The 21,093-nt window shown below is 43.8% G+C and overlaps 1 protein-coding gene across 1 annotated transcript in view; it reads left to right on the top strand.

Annotated features, from left to right (window-relative positions):
* LOC310782201 (protein NLRC3-like) overlaps positions 1 to 21,093 on the top strand; it is a gene marked incomplete at both ends in the record, with an annotated part of 155,224 nt that overhangs the window by 83,525 nt on the left and 50,606 nt on the right. Inside the window, 3 exons of the mRNA XM_083642887.1 lie at positions 3,114 to 4,896; positions 7,824 to 7,988; positions 17,255 to 17,428. Of these exons, the coding sequence (XP_083499013.1) occupies positions 3,114 to 4,896; positions 7,824 to 7,988; positions 17,255 to 17,428 (2,122 nt within the window). The remainder of the gene's footprint in view (positions 1 to 3,113; positions 4,897 to 7,823; positions 7,989 to 17,254; positions 17,429 to 21,093) is intronic.

The raw sequence follows: 21,093 nt of genomic DNA on the forward strand, positions 1-21,093 counted from the left end.
ACAAAATACAAATTGTACTTTTATTAATAAATGTGATCTAGCAGAGGGAAATGCCAAATATTAACCATATGTGCTGTCTATATTGCATGTATTGAGATAAAGTCAACATCTGTTAAGTATTTTTGCACACATTTTTATGGCTGTATTGTTTTGAACCCCAATAATGTGTGTGGGTCCACCAGACACATTAAGTGAGTAACAAAAATGTGAACATCAAACAAGGTTAAGTGATGTCATGTGTGTGCAGCTGTTAGTGCCTGAGTGATGTCATGTGTGTGCAGCTGTTAGTGCCTGAGTGATGTCATGTGTGTGCAGCTGTTAGTGCCTTAAGTGATGTCATGTCATGTGTGTGCAGCTGTTAGTGCCTGAGTGATGTCATGTGTGTGCAGCTGTTAGTGCCTGAGTGATGTCATGTGTGTGCAGCTGTTAGTGCCTGAGTGATGTCATGTGTGTGCAGCTGTTAGTGCCTTAAGTGATGTCATGTGTGTGCAGCTGTTAGTGCCTGAGTGATGTCATGTGTGTGCAGCTGTTAGTGCCTGAGTGCCAGAAGTCATGACGGCTCCAAATGGTGTAGGACGAATGGGACAACACTTTATGGTAGCATGTGTTGTCATGGCAACGTCACATGTTACTATCTCCCATTAACTAATCAATTTGGAATGTACTCTTTGTTTGCACTGTGGTCTAAAGAGCATTAAGCTAAAAAGAATAAAAAAGAATAATGTAAATAGGCCTAGGTATATGTTTTGCACATTGCAAAGTTTATACTGTGTTAATGCATATAGAAAATACTCTCCATCCTCCATTCTGCACGACATCATTACCATATGTGAATAGTCTATGTAAAAAATAAAAATAAAATCAACAATAGGTACGTTGAAAGCAAAGGGTACTTTAATAAAGCTTAAAGGAGAATTTTTTTTTTTTTTTTAACCTGCAGCCCTCTCCTCACATTAATTATGATCTGACGACTCACCCAATGCTCTCCGCAGCGTTTTTGTCGTCCTAGGCGTTGTTTTGAGATCAATATAGCCAAGCCAGTCAGGAAGACTTTCCTGACGAGAGTTGAGTCTCACTGACCCGACAGGCAAAAATGGCATGCCTGTAACTAGTGAAAAGAGCCCGGGGGAGAAATGTAGTCTGATCGTTCCTTATGGAACAGTTTATGACGATATGCGTCGAAAACGGGAATAAAACTGTCTATTTAAATGGAGGAAAAGCATGCTGCCACTTGGCCCTCACGGAGCTCCATTCTAGGACTGGCTTGGATACTATTGATCTCAAAACAACGCCTAGGACGACAAAAACGCTGCGGAGAGCACTGGGTGAGTCGTCAGATCATAATTAATGTGAGGAGAGGGCTGCAGGTTAAAAAAAAACGAAATTCTCCTTTAATGAGCACAAATGAGCACATAAGGCTATATTACATGCTGCTTATATTAGCACTATCTAACATATTTCTTAAACATATTTAGGAAAACTAATTTCTTTTTTTCTCAAATGAGCTGTTCATTCATTTTAAAGACCCTGACAAGCAAAATGCACCAAAAACCTTCCAACTATGTAATTTAGGGTCTTATGTGCCTAATTGTGAGCATCAAAAAGTTGTAGACATTAGTTTTAAACCAATTCCTAAATATTGCTACTTCCCTGTTTTGCTGAGGCTGGGGTCAGAGTGGACCGGACTTAGGGTACATTATGTTCCATCTTTATCCCATCGTAAAAAATAATCAATCATAAAGAAGCTCTCAGTTGTCTCTCAAACCTGAGATTTAAAAAATAATGGCTCATTTCTCTCACATTTTGTTCACAAATGTGTTTAAATCCATCTTAGTGATCTTACTAATGCCTGACAGGTGTGGCATAATCAAGATGCTAGTGATGCATGGGTCAGGGTCCCCCACCAACCTAACTCGTTAAGAGAGCCATTCCGCCAGTCCGCGTTAATGCCAACCCAACCCGGCAGTCCGCAAACTCGCAAACTCGCAAACTCTCTCACACACACACACACACACACACACACACACACACACACACACACACACACACACACACACACTCTCCACATCTTAACAGTGAACGATAAGCCTGACGTTTAGGCTTACGATCTTTGAATATGAGCATCTCTCTCTCTCTTTGTCTGGTCTGGATGAGCGCAGACACACAGCTGTTCATTCATTCATGTCATTATGTTATTTCTGCATTTTCATCAATACAAAATCTAAATATTGGTCTTTCTTCAATTAGCCTAATCCAAAAGTTATTCAAAAGGATAGACGAAACAGTCCTGATTCTTTCCAATATATTTAAATTTTTGTCTTCATTGCTCTCAATTGATATGGTCACGTATTAACAAAAAACTCTATGGTACAATTCTTTAATAATTGCAACCAAATAGTCCTTCCAAATTATTTGTTTTGAGGCACACCTACCTCATTGAAGTGTTTCTTTACTGTCAGGTTGTGCCTTTGCCCCGTGCGTAATGCTAAAAAATCCAGCACGTCTTTGCCAGACTCACATCCGTGTGTGTGTCTGTGTGTCTGTGTGTCTGTGTGTGTGTGTGTCTGTGTCTGTCTGTCTGTCTGTCTGTCTGTCTGTCTGTCTGTCTGTCTGTCTGTCTGTGTGTGTGTGTGTGTGTGTGTGTGTGTGTGTGTGTGTGTGTGTGTGTGTGTGTGTGTGAGACAGAGACAGAGAGAGTTCACATCTTTAATACAGCGTTAGTCTGCTTGTTTTGCTGCTGTAAGTTATTTAATAATGCTGCTTTGTCACTTTCGGACCCGCCCACAATATTTTCCTAATCTGCCAACCCAGACCGCCCGTGGGGCCCAGCGGGATTTGGGCGCCCGCTCGTGCAACACTACAAGATGCTGATTAAACTGCATGATTATAGTACAGGTGTGTCTTGGGCTGGTCAGCTCTGAAACTCCTGGTTGAGTAATAAATTATTCTACAACAGCTACCTTATACCTTACACCAGCAGTCAGGACCTGCTTTTCTACCCACCAGTAATGAGCTGAATAGAGTCCATGCACTTGGGAATGTGTATATTATCAGGAAAAGTTTGCATTACTCTTTAATCACCTCTCATTGATTTACTCTGTTTGTTCATTCAGAAACTCTGTCTGCGTGTCAACGTCAACACAAATCCAATCTGAAGGAGAAGTTTGAACATGTGTTGGAGGGGGTGGCTGAAGCAGGAAAGTCATTTCTGAATCAGTTCTACACAACACTTTACCTCACAGAAGGAAGGAGTCAACAGGTCATTAATGAACATGAGATCAGACAGATTGAAGCAGCATCCATAAACCAAAGATCAGAAACACCAATCAAATGTGAAGACATCTTTAAACCCTTACCTGGAAGAAATAAAAAAAATAAACCAACCAGAGCAGTCATGACAATGGGAGTGGCTGGCATTGGGAAAACAGTTTTAACACAGAAATTCACTCTGGACTGGGCTGAAGGCAAAGCCAACCAGGATATACAGTTCATATTCCCATTCACTTTCCGAGAGCTGAATCTGCTGAAAGAAAATAAGTTCACCTTGGTGGAACTTATTCATTGCTTCTTTCCTGAGATCAAAGAAGCAGGAATCTGCAGGTTTGACAAGTTCCAGGTTATGTTCATCTTTGATGGTCTGGATGAGTGTCGACTTCCTCTAGACTTCCAGAACAACAAGATCCTGAATGACGTCAAAGAGTCAACCTCAGTGGACGTGCTGCTGACAAACCTCATCAGGGGGAATCTGCTTCCCGCTGCTCGCCGCTGGATAACCACACGACCTGCAGCAGCGAATCAGATCCCTCCTCAGTGTTGTGACGTGGTGACAGAGGTGAGAGGCTTCACTGAAGAACAAAAGGAGGAGTACTTCAAGAAGAAATTCAGTGATAGGGAGAAAGTCACAGAGGAGCAGGCCAACATAATCATCTCTCACATCAAGGCTTCACGAACCCTCCACATCATGTGCTACATCCCACTCTTCTGCTGGATCACTGCTACAGTTGTGAACACCAGTGACACAAGAAAGATGCCCAAGACCCTAACTGAGATGTACATCCACTTCCTGCTGGTTCAGTCCAAACGGGGGAAGGTCAAGTATCAAGAGATAACTGAGGAAGAGACCAGGGAGATGATGCTCTCTCTGGCAAAACTGGCTTTTGAGCAGGTGAATAAAGACAACCTGATCTTCTATGACGCAGACCTGACAGCATGTGGCATTGATATCACAGCCTCAAAGTACTCTGGAGTTTTCACACAGATCTTTAAAGAGGAGTGCCAGGACCAGGACAACAATGTCTTCTGCTTTGTCCATCTGAGCATTCAGGAGTTTCTGGCTGCTGTCTACATGTTCCACTGTTACACAATCAGGGATGAGGAGGTACTGGACACATTCCTGGGAGAAGGTTGTGGTATATCTGAAGACAGTGAACAATCCCTGTATGTCTTCCTGCAGACAGCCATGGACAGATCCCTGCAGAGTAAAAATGGCCACCTGGACCTCTTTGTCCGCTTCCTTCATGGCCTCTCACTGGAGTCCAGCCAGAATCTCTTACGAGGCCTCCTGGGTCAGACAGAGAGCAGACCAGAAAGCATCCAGAGAGCCATCAGCAACCTGAAGGAGATGGCCATCTCCAATACCTCTCCTGACAAAAGCATCAACATCTTCCACTGTTTGACAGAGATGAATGACAAAACAGTACATCAGCAGATCCACCAGTTCCTGAAGTCAGATAACAGATCAGAGGATGCAGTATCTGAGATCCACTGCTCAGCTCTGGCCTACATGCTAGAGATGTCAGAGGAGGTTCTGGATGTGTTGGACCTGGAGGCCTACAACATAACAAAGGAGGGACAACAGAGACTGATTCCAGCTGTGAGGAACTGCAGCAAGGCTCGGTTAGTCCTGATGTGATACCAACAGTATAGAACAGAGCCACCTTCAACTCTGACACCATCAGCATTACATTAAACATCTATAGTTCCTCAAACATACAGTACACATAACTGTTGCTCTACACAGCAGGTACACAGTGTTGGGCGTAACATGTTACAAAGTAATGTGTCACTATAATCACATTAACTCATTGAGTGCCATGGACGAACATGTTCGTCATTTTATTTAGTAACGTAGAGTGCCAAGGACGAACATGTTCGTCAATTGCGTTTTTTGACGGGGGGATGTCGATCTAAGCCTCTTAACATCGCCTCTTACAATATGGGAGCTATTGAATGTGTCTAACCTATTTTACAGAACCCTTAGGTGGCGACAGTGCCCTCCCGATTAGACAAAGGCCAGGAGAAAAGAGAGAAGAAGTCATGAGGAAACGGAAATCGCATCGATATGCTTGAAGCATAACGTTAGCTCTGCCTGTGAACAGCAGTCATCTGCTGCCACAATTGAGCCCCATCCGTGTCCGCTGCGATAGTCCATCCATATGATTTAGTTGCCGACACGGCGACACCAGCGTCTTTCTGAAAAGTTACATTATTCTCAGCTGGGAGCCGGGGACACGCTGTAAAAAAGCGGGGGGATGCAGCGGACTTTTCAGTGCAGATCAAACTCAGAGCAAACCGCAGCAGAGACACTCCTCCCACCACGGAGGAGGAGGAGGAGGGGGGTGGGGCACGCAGGGCACTAGCATACAACCATTGACAGTACACACACACCCAGGCAGCAGCAGGCTCGATGCATAGAGAGCAAACAAGCTAGAATAGGCTATCTGATGCCCACCAGCAGTAAATCAAGACCAGCAAGAAGGTGTAGGGTCTGCGCACGCAGGGGCCAGCGCTGCTGGTTGCAGCTAAAACATATTATTTGGCCAAACAAAATTCCTTTGTTTTCACTCTTTTATTGAAGGAAATTATTTTTGAGGTGTCATTATATCAGAAAATATTAGCTTCAGAGTCAATGATGTGCTTGAAATGTTTAATTTCACAAAAGGCTCATTATCTCAGCTTCTAGAAAAAAATTGCTGTTTTTGGCTAAATCAAGCTATCTTCTCTGGCTCATAACTAAAGAACGGAAAATGGGATCAATAAACTTTTTTTTGCAGATGATAGAAGAGAGTATCCTCGTTCTTTGTGCGTGTTCGGTGTTTACATAGTAATATCACACAATATTCTGTGGGCCTCGAGAAATCACTGAAAACGCTCTGAAACTCTGGCACTGGGAGCGTCCGTTCTCCAAAAGTGGCTGGCACTCAATGAGTTAATCATTACTTTAAGTCGTTCCTGTTCCAGGTTCGGTTTCACATTCCACTTACTGATCTAACAGATCGATTGTTTCTTGTGTTTCATTCAAGTTCAAGTTCAAGTTCAAGTGTATTAATTGTCCCAAACGGGTGATTTGTGTTTCAGCAAGTGTTTCAGCATTAGTGTAATATTGATGAAAGATTCTGTCTTCCCCTGTAAGAAATATCAGAATTACAGAGAGCAACATGAATAAGACAAAGTGGAAAATACGACTCGGAAAGTTGGAATTTAAAGACCACATGAACCCAAGTGGCGCGACGGCCAGTGAGGTATCAGACTGAAAACAGATATTGCCTGAGATGAAAGAGGGTTGAGAGGCGGTTTGACAGTTCTGGGCACTGGAGTTGGCGTTGGCTAATCCTGCCATGTTCCGCCCCTAAATCGAGCGTGTTCTGCCGCTACATGTGGTGAAGCTGAAATCTAAGGCCATATGTTCACCAAAGTGTTTTTCCCCCCAGCTCAAAACCCCAGGTGCTCATCTGAAAAAGCCCAACTGAAAGCATTTGTCAGTGCTTCAGAGGTGCAGCTTTGTTGTTGTTGTTTTAGTTTTTTCCCAGCTCAGATGCTTTGGTTGCTATGATACAGAATATCCACTGAAGTAAAATGTCAGCACAAAGTAGAGCAGCATACTTACTCTGTAGATGAAGGGAAGGCTGGAGCATGTAGGGAGAGAGGATGGACCCACCGGTCTGTGTGGGTTCATGAGATTTTGTGGGCGAGGACACATCTCGGTGAGGAGCTACCATTGTTTGGTTCAAGCTAAACTAAGCTGTAAGTAATTTAATGAATGTAACATAGCACAGAGATATAAATTTAGCTGCTGTAGCTTTTGTGTTATATCTCTGTGCTATGTTACGTGCAGTAAATTGCAGCTGATAAGCGGTGGCATTCATGCCTGCCTGTGCGATGACAAGCGCAGCGTTTTACCCAAAGTTGAACATTTTTCAACTCTCAACAACCAGAAAAAAGCCAAACGTGAACGTGCTCAGCGCAGAATAGACCCTCAGCGCCTCATCCTGCTACTGGTGTTTACAGCATAGTAAATATGTGCCGCTCCCATTGCAAACAATACGCTGGCCTCAGGGGTGAAAACGCTTTGGTGGACACACGAGCGATCTGCTCGTAACTGTCTGTGCTCTTCCTTAGAATATGTCTGATGTATTTCCATCTCCTCGTCCGTATCTGTGTGCTGACATTTTTTATGCCAGCAATCCTCTGAACTTCATTGCTCATTCGTATTGGCCAGTATATCTTCAGTATCCTTCTTAGGCAGCTGTGTACAAATACATCAAGACGATGTTCATCAGCTACCATCATCTTCCATGTCTCACATACATATAAGAGTACTGAGAGCACAGAAATGCTTTCATATAATTACATGTATGTATTATTTTGTTTCTGTTTATATTAAATTTGGGAACATTTCAAATTATATATATATTATTGGTATCCTAGTCTCAGCTCTGCTTTGATAATCAACTTTTTTAATTAAATCTGTAAACAGACTTTCTGGCTGTGAACTCTAGAGAACTCAGCCCTGAAGTCCAACTCCTCCTTTATTCTTTATTCAGATTTAGGGGCTGCGACTTGTCAAATACTCATTATGAAGTTGTGGCCTCAGCTCTGAAGTCCGACCCCTCCCACCTGAGAGAGCTGGACCTGAGTTTCAACAACCTGAACCTGGAGCAGCTCTGTGCTGGACTGGAGAGTCCACACTGCAAACTGGAGACTCTCAGGTCAGACATCATATTTAATAATTTGCTGATGTGAATATGAATATTGTAATTTGAGGATGTCTGAGTCTGTCCATCTGAAATCAGACAGGATCTGCTTTTAGAGGCTTAGATCTCAAATTCTCCTCATGTTGTTTTCACACAATCCTTTTGTATTCAGATGAATATGGTGTTTTATGATATTCCCATAGTTTTAAAGACCCTGGCAAGCAAAATGCACCACAACCTTCCAACTGTAATTTAGGTCATATGCCTAATTGTGAGCATCAAAAAGGTGTAGACATTAGTTTCAACCCAAATCCTAAATATTGCTACTTCCCTGTTTTTACTGTTTGCTGAGGCGGGGTTGGAGTGGGCGGTACTTATGGCTCATTATGTTCCATTTTTATCCTGTCATAAAAATGAATCAACTGATTTGTTCCTCTCTCTGGTCGAGGCTCTGACCAAAACAGATGCTGAATTTGAAGAGAGGGTTTTTCTCCGCAATGAAGTTAGTTTTATGTTGGATATTGAAGAGACATTCACTGAATATATCCAAACTAAATGTAGCTTAGTTTTTGCTGCTCCCAAATGGGTTGATATTCTTCAGTGCAGTCAGTGGCTGATTGCCCGCTGTACATTTAAACTACACTTCTGCTCAAGCACTCATAGCTCTCTCCTCAGGCCCGGACTGGGCATCTGGCAGCTCTGGCAAATGCCAGAAGGGCCGCTGTGATTTTGGGCCACTTCGGGCCGATCTGGGCCGGTCTGACCGGCCCTCAATGCATCCGAAGTACGCTGTCAGTGTGTCAGTCAGGTCAGCCCAAAACACACTGGGAAGAGAGATGGGCCGGCCCATTTTTACAGGTGAGTTATGTCAAGTGGTCATCATGGATATTGCATGGTCTGAGAGGCGGAGACACCCCCCCCCCCCCCACCCCCCTTTTCCAAAAGTGGACTTGGCCTGCTCCGTGCAGCGTGCTCCTCCCGGCTCCTCCATGTCAAATGTCAATGTAATTACATCACTCAACGCAGCCGCGGGGGAATAGATCAAATACGAACAGTATATGTCTATATCTCAACATGATGAACATAAACAAAGCAAAAGGTGGCGCCGAAAAGAAAAGAGACAAAAAACGTAAGGGCCTTGAAGCCAATGCAGAAATTTTTTTGCAAGATAAAGATGTTTTTTCCGCCACAGTGCACTGAAAAGAGTGCTGCTACTAAGACCCCCAGTGTCAGCTCCTGTGCTGCTAGCAGCAGTACTAGCACCACGGATGGCAACTCCACCGAGGCACAGAAGTCACCCACTGTCGTGGCCGATGCTGGGCAGCATCATGGGAACGATGAGCAGCAGTCCAGCCCCACTATCGCCCCCACCACCACCACCGTGGTGACTGACAGTGATGATGATGGCGTGAACCATGGAGGAACTACACAAGCTGAAGCTAACTTTGCAGAAGTAGGTGTCGTAATGTTGTTTGCACAAATAATGTTGCTTTGTTTATGCACATCAGATCTGGGTAGGCTACAGTAAATGAATGAATGGAGGTGTTAAATTTAGAAGGTGAAAATAACCTGTAGTCATTTTGTAATTTAAATCAAATGCTGCTGGTGATGTAGCCTAATTGAAAACTGGATTAACATGTCAAAATAAATAAATACGAGAAACAAAACGGAAACTAATGTCAGAAATGGGCTTTCCCCAGGCCCGGCGCCACGAGGGGGCCTAAGGGGGCTTAGCCCCCTCAGTTAAATTTTCGGCCCCCTCACTTGAATTTTTTTTTTTTTTTTTTTTTTAAAGAATAGTTAATCTATAATGGCCAGTTAGGCAATGTTTGTACCTGACATGTTTAGGCTGCTGTTTCTGCAGTCTTCATCAAATTTGATCAGTTTAACACGTTCACTGCCAATGACGTGTTAACACGTCAAGCAGAAACCAACCGTTCACTGCCAATGACGTGTTAACACGTCAAAAAAAAAAAAAAAAAATTTTGGCGGTGGATCGTTGATCTGCTCCTTTTGCATCTCCTATTATAGTGTTAGAGCCGCCGGGCGTGTGCAATCCATTCCGCCGACCCACTGAGTGGCGACGGTGCTCAGACTATTGAGAGCCAAGCAAGCCAAGACAGCAGCATGGAAGCCATTATCATGAAAATGGATGGGGCGAAAACGCTTTCGCTTTCGCCTGGGTCCTGGCTGTGGGGGATTGCAAATTTGCATAATAGATTATGGGTGAAACACACTTTGAAACACCGCAGAAAGGCCAGAATCGCACGCATTCCAGCTGAGCTCAACCGAGGACCCAGAAGCGAACGAGCCTCATTCTCATACTGTAGGCGAAAACCTTTCACGCTGGTGCACACGGGCGCACGGCGGTGGGGGGTTCCAAAGGTGGACTGGGTGGAAAGCACACTTTGAAGCGCGCAGCATAAAGCCTAGAGTCGCACAAGGCTTCGTCAAAGCTCTCAACCGAAAATCCAAGAAAGGATTAAGCCACATCGACGCTCGCCGACGAGGGGCCGCCAGAGAGGGAGGCTGCTGCTCACTGCTCAGACAGGCAGGAGAGACTGGCTTGTGACTGACAAACGCTGTTGAAAGCCACCAGACACGCCCACGGAGGGAGGAGTTGGAAGGAGAGGGGGTGCGGGTGCTGCTATGGAGGAAATTACTGTTCAGAACTATATTGTTTATGTCTGATGTCTCACTGATGCCAAAAATAAATGGTTAAAGTGACTGTTTGATTGAATTTCACAAAACTGCGATTATCTCAGCTTTTTGTCTCAGACGCTGAAACCATGCTGTACTCAACGGCTAATATCTACATAACTACTAACTCTACAAACTAACTCTTTTAGACAGAGAAAGCACACATTCTATTAGTACTTTTGTGAACTTTGTGTTCACAAAGTCCAAGCAGAAAATTATCCTCGGCTCTTGTAAAATGAGCCAGAATCCTCAAAAAAACCCTCTGGCAAAAGCTACCAGTAAAAAAAAAACGGCTGGCAGTGAATGTGTTAAGTTGATGTAGGCTACCCCCTGTAAACATAGCTCTGTTGTTTCAGAATTGGCAGGGAAGCGCTATTTGCTGTGCTTTGGTTGTCACAAGGTGTCAGAGATGTAGCTATTTATTAAATTTGAACCTATGAACCCTTGAACCTCTATTAATGCCTTAAAGGAGAATTTCGTTTTTTTTTAACCTGGACCCATCTCCTGCCATTAATTATGATTTGTCCACTCACCCGGCGATCCCCGCGGCGTATCTGGGCGTCCTAGCGTTGTTTTGAGATCAATAACGTCCAAGTCAGTCGTAAAGTGGAGTTGATTTGGGGCCAAGTGTGAGCCTGTATTTCCTGCATCTAAATAGCTATTTTTCTTCCCTTTTTCGCCAAATATGGCCATAATCTGATCCGTCAACATCCAGCAGAGTGTTATTTCCCCCCAGGCTGTTTCCTGAAGTCGCACAGGGATCAAATTACCTCAAACGTGATCTCTGTCACCAAGTCTCGTGAAGTCCCGCGATACTTTCCTGTCGACTGGCCAAATACAGGTACACGTTTTGCGGTGGTGGTTTTAGCGTAACCTATGTGGGGTTTGGCGTAACCTATGTGGGATTCGAAATAACGAAGGTTATGCCAAACCCCACATAGGTTACGCTAAAACCACCACCGCAAAGCGTGTACCTGTATTTGGCCAGTCGACAGGAAAGTATCGCGGGACTTCACGAGACTTGGTGACAGAGATCACGTTTTAGGTAATTTGATCCCTGTGCGACTTCAGGAAACAGCCTGGGGGGAAATAACACTCTGCTGGATGTTGACGGATCAGATTATGGCCATATTTGGCGAAAAAGGGAAGAAAAATAGCTATTTAGATGCAGGAAATACAGGCTCACACTTGGCCCCAAATCAACTCCACTTTACGACTGATTTGGACGTTATTGATCTCAAAACAACGCTAGGACGCCCAGATACGCCGCGGGGATCGCCGGGTGAGTGAGACAAATCATAATTAATGGCAGGAGATGGATCCAGGTAAAAAAAAAAACGAAATTCTCCTTTAATCTGCTGCTGTGAAATAAATGTTTTATTTGATTTTGAATAGTAGTCTTTCTTGTGTTGTTATTGTGCTTTTCAGAGGTTATTATGGTTAAAAAGTCCAGAAGTAGGCATAGCGGGTATATAACCTATGTTTTACGATATAAAAATATCATATTAAAAAAAAAAAAAAAAAAAAAAAAAAAAACGAAAAATCAAAAAAAAAAAAAAAATTAGCCCCCTCGCCAGTTATAACAGCCCCCTCAGTCATTTCATCCTGGCGCCGGCCCTGGCTTTCCCCCCCATGTAAATCACACAGAAGAGAAGAGAAGAGAGGCCCACTGTCCCTGCTAGTGATGCTGCTGATGAGGATGTGACTGGGAGCCCATGGAGGCTGCATTTAACTACTTTACACGCCCCAAATTGGAGGATTTGGATTTGTTTTTTAAGTTCCATCCTATTCAAACCACCACCCACAATGCTGTGAAGAATCTATTTCATTGCAGCAATGGAACAAAGCGAGCCTGGTTGACATATTGTGGGGAATCACACACACTGTACTGTTCCGTGTGCTTGGCTTTTGCTAAACAAGTCAACCCATTTACTCTGGGAATGTGTGATTGGAGGCATATTCATCAAAGAGTCATGGAACACGAACACAGTGGCTGTCATAAAGAGTGTGCAGACGCCTACTTTTTAAGGATCAGCAAAGGAAATATAAAAGAGTTGCTCAATGTGAATCAAATGTCCATCGCAAGAGAGCAGGTGTGTAAAAGGCGACCGGTATTGGAACGGATTATTGAAATAGTGAAAGTCATAGGAAAACGTGGGCTCAGTTACCGAGGAGACAAAGCAGAGGCTGCTTACACTTTGGAAAATGATACTGCAGACCATGGCACTTTTTTAGAGCTTGTTCTCCTGGGTGCCGCGTCTATGTGCCGACAGGCTGCAGTGCCGACAGGCCACAGTGCCGATAGCCCACAAGCAGAACCAGCTGAGCGAGGCGGCGTGCAGCGTGTCGGTGGGGACCAGCTGGAGCTAAGGTCTCCCAGCCCCCACGCCTAAACCTAACCTCCCCCAGACCCTAACCCTGACCCTAACCTCTCCCACCCCCACGCCTAAACCTAAGGTCGGCATTGCGGGTGGTCGGCATAGCGGGTGGACCCCGTTCTCCTGTTGAGCAAATTTGATCTATGCATGCAAACACATGTCAGTTAGTGTATTGAAGACAGTAAGAGGCTGCACAACTCCGGGGCCAAGGTCAGAGGATCACTGGTCACTCTCCTCTCCAAGACAACCGTGAACACGGTCATAGAGGCTATTGGGCGTCTCATTAAAGAAAATGTTGCTGTTGAGGTTAAAAAGGCTGGCATGTATTCCATTCAAATTGACACTACACAAGACATAACAGCAAAAGACCAGTGTTCAGTGATAATTCGCTATGTGACGACGGACGTGAACATACAGGAGAGAATGATAGCACTTGTCAACTGTGAGTCATCTACAGGACAGGCTTTTGTTGACCTGCTTAAATCTGTCTTGGAGAAAATGGAACTTAATATTGCTGACTGTGTGGGTAATTCCACTGATGGAGCAGCAAACATGCAAGGGGAATACAGAGGATTTTCAGCGCTCTTGTCAGCTCATTCACCACAGGTGCATGTATGGTGGTATGGCCATGTACTAAATTTAGTGTTAATGGACACCACTGGATCTGTTCTACCAAGTGCATCACTTTTTTCTTTGTTAAATGATATTGCTGTTTTTCTGCGAGGTTCATATCTAAGAATGAATGCATGGGAGGAAGTGAGCAAGGATGCACGGCACAGGCGACTGTCACCAATAGGTGAAACCAGATGGTGGGCGAAAGACGCAGCACTTACAAAAGTGTTTGGGAAGTTTGGGGATCCAGAGGGATGTCTTTACATCGACCTTGTTGTAACACTCAAGGCCCTGAGCGACAAAGATAAGATGAAACCGACGGTGCGTGCGAAGGCCGATGCTTATGCAGAAACCCTGCTGAAATACCAGACCATCCTCACTGCCCAGACGTTTTTACGCATCTTCGAGCTAACAACTCCACTTTCCAACTATCTGCAAACCAGTGGAATGGATTTGCTCACGGCCCATCACTTTGTCACAAGCACACAGGACAAACTGAAACAACATGTATGGGATTTTGAAAGCGTAAAGGGAGTCAGCAGACACATTTGTGCAATGGGCGAATGGAAAACTAGATGAGTGTCAGACAGACGCAGAGGTGGAAGAAGCGCTGCCAAACCGGAGACCACAGAAGAAAAAGAGGATGCCAGGTGAGTTATGTGATGACACAACAATACCAGATGCCAACAGAAAGTATGAGGTAGAAGTGCACAATGTCATTCTGGATACCATCGTCGAAAACATTTCCCGACGTTTCGCAAAAAACAGAGAACTGTACACAGATTTTGCCTTGCTTCATCCCCAAAACTTCACTGACATCAAATGTAATGGTGTCCCTGCTGGTGCACTCAGTGTGCTGAGCTCCAAACTGCTCAGGCATGACAGCAGAGCAACTCCAGAGGCCTTACAGGCTGAACTAGGCAGCCTGGCTACACACTGGGACATGCTGAAGGTGTCTGTCCGTGAAGAGTATACTGTCAAGATGAGCACTGAGGATGAAGATGATGAGCAGACGCAGACCCCAGATGAAGAATGGGATGTTGTGAACAAAACCTGCAAATCTTGCAAAAAGTGTCCCGTCTGTTGTTATTATGTCTTACAACGCTATAATCTGCTCACTGATGCCTACCATTTCATCGGACTTTGCTACAAGTTTTTATTAACTCTGTCTGTGACACAAGTGGCATGTGAGCGAAGCTTTTCCACATTAAAATTGATCAAAAACCGATTAAGGAGCACAGTATCACAGGAGCACCTTGAAGCCTTTATGTTGATGACAACCGACAAGGAGACTCTGGTTTCGTTGGACACGGACTGCATCATCGACAGGGTGGCAGAGAAGAGTGCGCTGATGCGGCGACTGCTGCTTTAATAAGGTGAGACATGCTTCTTGTTTCTATTCTATTCTATTCTATTCTATTCTATTCTATTCTATTCTATTCTATTCTATTGTGGTTTGGTCATAATGATACTGCTGGCCTTGTTTGCTACGTCCTATGTGTGTGTGAATCTGGTCGCCGTACCATGCTGTGGGCGTGTGTTTTTGGCTGCTGTGCTATGCGTGATTTAATGTGTTTGTGTAGAAGTGTTCTTGGAGACAATTATTGCTGCCTTGTTATGGTGCGGTACCTCATGCCTGCAGTTGTTGGCGGGCCATGGCCAGTGGTGTGAACTGTGAATTGAGCCTGGCCTGGGCAGTAACAATGTACTTAGTCTGGTGATTATGGATCTTTCCAGGAGGCTGAGCAGTTTGGAAAATAGCCTTGGTTACACCTGCTCAGTCTATTAATTTAAAATTAGATATTTCTCTAAATCTGGCTTCCAACCCCCCCAAAAAAATTTGGGGGTTAGGGTCAAAAATCTAAAATTTGCCGCCGGCTGGTCCGGACCTACTGCCAGGGCCTCTTTTTGGTCCCAGTCCGGTCCTGTCTCTCCTCCTTTTAGCAACTTCTCACTAACCACAGTGGTTACCTACTTTTGAGATCTGCACTTAGTTTGCTTCTCTCTCTCTCCATCTCTCTTCACACGTCCCCATCCAAGTGACTCCAGAAACTAAACTGAACTATACTCGCCCGTGGTGTCCGCCCAAATGTGCATCCTCTCGGGACTGATACTGTCAGTGTTCTTGTCCACTGACAGCTGCAGACTTGTAGTTACCAGTCTCGTAGTCTCTCCCCAGACTCAAATATTACGTTGAATCGCTGCCCTCCGCATACTACATAGTGAGTCTGTGCCACTTCACAGCCACTGCTGGGGTTTGAGGGCGCGTCTAGGGGGGTGAAATTGAATCAGTGACAGGTCGTAGCACCAATGAGAGAGCGGTTCGAAAAATGGGCTGTGCCTCCCATGCCGTCACTGATCGCAAAGTCGTTACTGATTGGTGAAGACTGAATCCACCACTGGCCAAGTGAACGGTTCACATCCGACCCCAGCGGGCTGAGGGGAAGCGTCCCAGAGAGAGATCTGCAGCATGCAGTAATGTAGGGTATTCATTCTCTCTCTACCACAGACGACAGGTTCCAACGTAAGGCAACATACCATGAAGCAGCTTAATATTAAAAATGACAATCTTTATTATTCAATAAAAATGCATAGCTTAATGATTTGATTAAGCTTTCAGCATAACTCTCGCCAAAAGAAAACCAGAGACCAGAAACCAGAAAGAACCAGCCAATCCCCTGCTCGGGTTCACGCCACTATTCCTGTATGCTGTACCTGCTCAAAGAGCCCTATAATGTAAAGCACACATAGACATCCATTAACCAACATACCAGATATTTGCACAGCAAACCAGCCTCCCCCCAAAATACCAACAACACATTGATGCACCTTATACAGGCGGTCCACCGGCACACACCAAAAAGGAAGGCCAGACGCCTCTCTAACACTGGGCCTGCTCTCCTACCAAGATATTAATTAATTAATTTATCAGTCTGCAATGCCGGACAATGACACCTCAACGTAACACACAGCATTACCCCAAATACAGCACACGCTGTCACCGTCAGCCTGCTACTGCTAAACACATGCATGCAGCTGGAGTAAATCGGTGTGGGGTCCCCAGCCCTTCGTGGAGGCGACCAAGCCCAGTCTCACAGCCCCAGATCAGCAACAGGTGCCTCTTATTACCTAATCATGGTCCTTCACTCTGATACACTTCTGGCCAGAGCAGCCGCTCCTCTATGGCAAGCCCCCATAGCTACATTAGGGTTAAGTTCCCTATCAAACTCAAAGTCTGCTTTTTAGCACAATTATCTCCAGAGAAACTGCCATCTGAAAATATTGTCCCAATAAAAAGTGGATCCTGGACCTTAACTAAACGCTTTACTTATTTTAAACTATTTTGCATCCAGGGCCCAAACTGCAGATTTACTCATCTGGTTGGTTACAGAATGTGTCCAAGGAAAATGGACCAATCCTGAGACAGAGGTGTGACAGCCTGTCTGCTTTCAGATGGAAAGACTCTATAAGGCCGACATGATACTGATCCACACTGACAACATGCTAAAGTCCATTGGTTTATGAAACACTGGATTGTTGAAAGCTTTCAGGAATATTTTATTTTATAGCTTTGCTTTATTCTTTATTCAGATTGAGTGGCTGCAGTTTGTCAGTGACTCACTGTGAAGTCCTGGTCTCAGCTCTGAAGTCCAACCCCACCAATCTGAGAGAACTGGACCTGACTAACAACAACTTGCAAGATGCAGGACTAAAGCTGCTCTCTGATTTCCTGGAGAGGCCACGCTGCGGACTGGAGGCTCTCAGGTAAAATCACTTTAAAGTGTTTCTCACATGATTTCACACATTTCTCCAAACTAAGGTCCATTCTCTCAAAACAAGATTCCTGGATCTGCAACATCAACCTGCAGGTTTTACATGAGGATTTGAGTTTTATTGATCGAGCTTCATATACACAGCAGTGAGAGAGAAGATCATCCATGTAAGGGTTAATGCATGACGGGGTGTCCATAATAATTGCATTATAATTAAGTGCACATTATAAGTGCCATAACTCGCTTATACCATGGTCACATGCCAAAGAAACAAGAATAATTAGACCATCAATTTAGATGTTCCTATAGTTTTGCCATCAAAATTTTAAGTTTTTCATAAGCCATAACTATGTTCCCCTCATAACACATGAGCAACCAACTAATACCTCGAACAACCAGCTTACCATGCAATTGAAAGGTTGTTCACTGCTCCAGCAAATAGGACAAACCTTGGGTACCAGTTAGCAACGGGACATAATATAGTCCACTCAGCTCATCACAGAAGCCTTTGGCTCAGAGCCAGAAAGCCAGAAAGCCTAGTAACTTTCAAAGTCAATATTATTGTGTATGGTTGACAAACAATAAATATAGTTTACACTATATTTAACAACAAGACAGGCTAGATTGTAAGTGACCATAAAACATTTCACTTGGAGCAAGAACAAAAAATGAAAAGCATGATTTTGTTTTTTTAAATGAATGCAAAATTTCTTCTGGGGCTGGCGACGTCACAGCCCTTACAGAAAAACCACATGAACTTCACATGCGCAATAATCACATGTGGAACACATGTGATCACATGTGGTTTTCCCATGAAAGCATGTGGTTTTGGAACGTTTTCACATGTGAAATGTGTGAAACCCATGTAAATTCCCATGTGATAACATGTGAAACCTATGTGATTACATGTGAAACCCATGTAAATTCCATTTGTAAATGCATACAAATTCCCATGTGAAACCCATATGAAACCTATGGGATTACATGTGAAACCCATGTAAAACCTATTGGATTGCATGTGAAACCCATGGGATTGCATGTGAACCCCATGTAAATTCCCATGTTAAAACCATATGAATTCTCATGTGAAACCCATGGGATTACATGTGAAACCTATGGGATAACATGTGAAACCCATGTAAATTCCCATGTTAAAACCATATGAATTCCCATGTGAAACCCATGGGATTACATGTGAAACCTATGGGATAACATGTGAAACCCATGTTAAACCCACATCAATACCCATGTGTATCCCATATGGATTTGCATGTGAAACCTATGATATTACATGTGAAACCCATGTAATTCCTATGTGTATACTGGTCACACCAACATCTGCTGGTATGCTGGTGTGACCAGCATACACCAGCTATGCTGGTCTTGCTGGTGTCAAACACAACATGCTGGTCTATGGTTGAATGCTTGTTAACCAGCACCCCAAGCTGAGAGTAGTCAGACCAGATAAACATCACAAAAGTAATCTTTCTTGAACTAGTTAAATGAAGACTATTTCAGGTTTACATAACAATATAATTATTTATTAAATACAAGCAACACAGAGAGGGAGTGGGAGAGAGAACAGCAGTGCACCTGAACAGTCAGCCTGTACCTGTCTTTATGTAAAAAGTATTAAAAGTAAAAGTGTCACTCAAATCAACTAACGTGGTGAAGACAATTAAAGACTCATTACAATTAAACTCAATAAAATAATAAAACTACTGACTAATTAACAATAACACAACAAGAAAAGAGGTCGCCCCAGGAACAGCTGGAGAAGAGGTGTACAGGCAGAAATGTCTGGGAGCGGGCTCAATTGGGGAGATGGAGTGAGGTGGAGGACATTTTGTCAATGGCCTATGATCCCTTGAGGAGCAAAGGCCTTAAGTCAAGTCGGAAGTAAAGAACTCGATTGAAAAACAATGCTGATTTATTTTGCACAAAATCTCACATAATCCGAAAAATGTAAACAGTTTTGCAGGCATTCATTTAATTAATTAATTTCAGTTATTGAGAGTTGATTTGAGTTAAGTCATGGACCAGTGATATCATTCACAAATCACAACTTAAATCAACTCTCAATAACTGTCGAACTAAATGTATGCTTGCAAAACGGTTTACAGTTTTTGGATATGTGTGAGATTATGTGCAAAATCAGCATTGTTTTTTGGTGGAGTGTCCCTTTAAGTAGTATTTTTTGTTTGTTTGTTTATGTCCATTGTTTTCTCTGTGATGTAGCATCCAGGCTTCCCCACTCGAGCTTCCACATCTGCTTCACCCAGGTTTTGGTTCTGGAGCCACTCTTTGTATCAAACTGAAAAGCAAACACAGATAAATTAGGGGCAAAGTAACACTGTTCTTTGGTCAATATTTCAACTGCTGTTTGAAAACGTGCTACAGAAAAGTGAAGCATGACGTCGCTGTGCAATGAAAACCACCTAGGTCCATTTTTTATGATTTTTACTTTTGAGTATAAATGGAATATATCCATTCTCCTGCATCTACTGGCAGGTTTTGGCGTCTAAATGACCAATAAAAACACGTTTTACTGGGTAAAGTATGTAACACGTACCACCATTGGATGCTAGACCCGCCCATCACCTCACGTATGTGACAGTCAGACCTCCATGCTCCGCCCCACCTCATGAGGACTTCCCCAGAAAAGTCACCAGGCAGCTGCTGACCCGAATGCCGGCTGTGTTTCGGCTTGGTTTTGTGTGATTCTGGCATCGTCTGACGTAAATAGATCAATAAGGTGTTTTCGGGTTGTCCTTGGGCTGCAAACTCATTTAAAGTATGCAAATCGCAGTTGTTTCTGACAAGAATAATGTCACGTTACTCCGGGACTGCTCAACCCATGACAGAGCCACTCTCCTCGGCTTGGCAGAGTGAAGCTCTCCGCCCGCGCGTCCCCGCTGCCTGGAGCACAGCGGCTCGTGCTCGCGCTCTCTAAAAGGCAGGCTCCCACACGCTGCTGTCTGGCCGCCAGAAAGTGCTCAAGACTCCGTGTGATAATCCGGTAACAGCATTTGAGCTTATTCAGGTGAGATATTTATAATGTAATGACACATTCAGCGATAAACTGTCTACAATGAAGACATGTGTCAAATATGACAACGTGGTGTTCAGTATTTTATGAGCACGGGGTTTTTTCCGTTTCCTGAAAAGTTGGCGATTTGGAGATAAGTGGCTTTCATTGCACAGCGACGATGAGCTACTTTAAAAGTGATCAACTACACTGAAAATTTCATTTACAAAAATTGCAAAATAAAAATAAAAAATTGGTAAATAGAGGCAAAATGCACTGAGGTTCCTTGTGCTCATGGCATCAGCTATGTGCACAAATATTTTATTTAACAAACCAGTCACCTGTAATTAAAACTAGAGCCACCCACAGCATATGTCAATCTAGACCGTTTTGGTGTGAGTTGTTGAGTTTTGGAGACCAAATCGGCCATAGAGATGTCTGCCTTCTCTTTAATACAATGGAACTGGATGGCACTTGGCTTGTGGTGCTCAAAGCACACACACAAAATAAAATAAAATAAAATGAAATGAAAACTCAACAGCAATGTCTATTTCCAGAAATCAGGAACAACAGGAATAGGTTTTTGGAGAAAAAAAAATCTCAATTTACTTAACAAATTGGGTGTCCTC

This window comes from Poromitra crassiceps (assembly GCF_964638095.1).
Source record: "Poromitra crassiceps genome assembly, chromosome: 9".
Taxonomy (NCBI): domain Eukaryota; kingdom Metazoa; phylum Chordata; class Actinopteri; order Beryciformes; family Melamphaidae; genus Poromitra; species Poromitra crassiceps.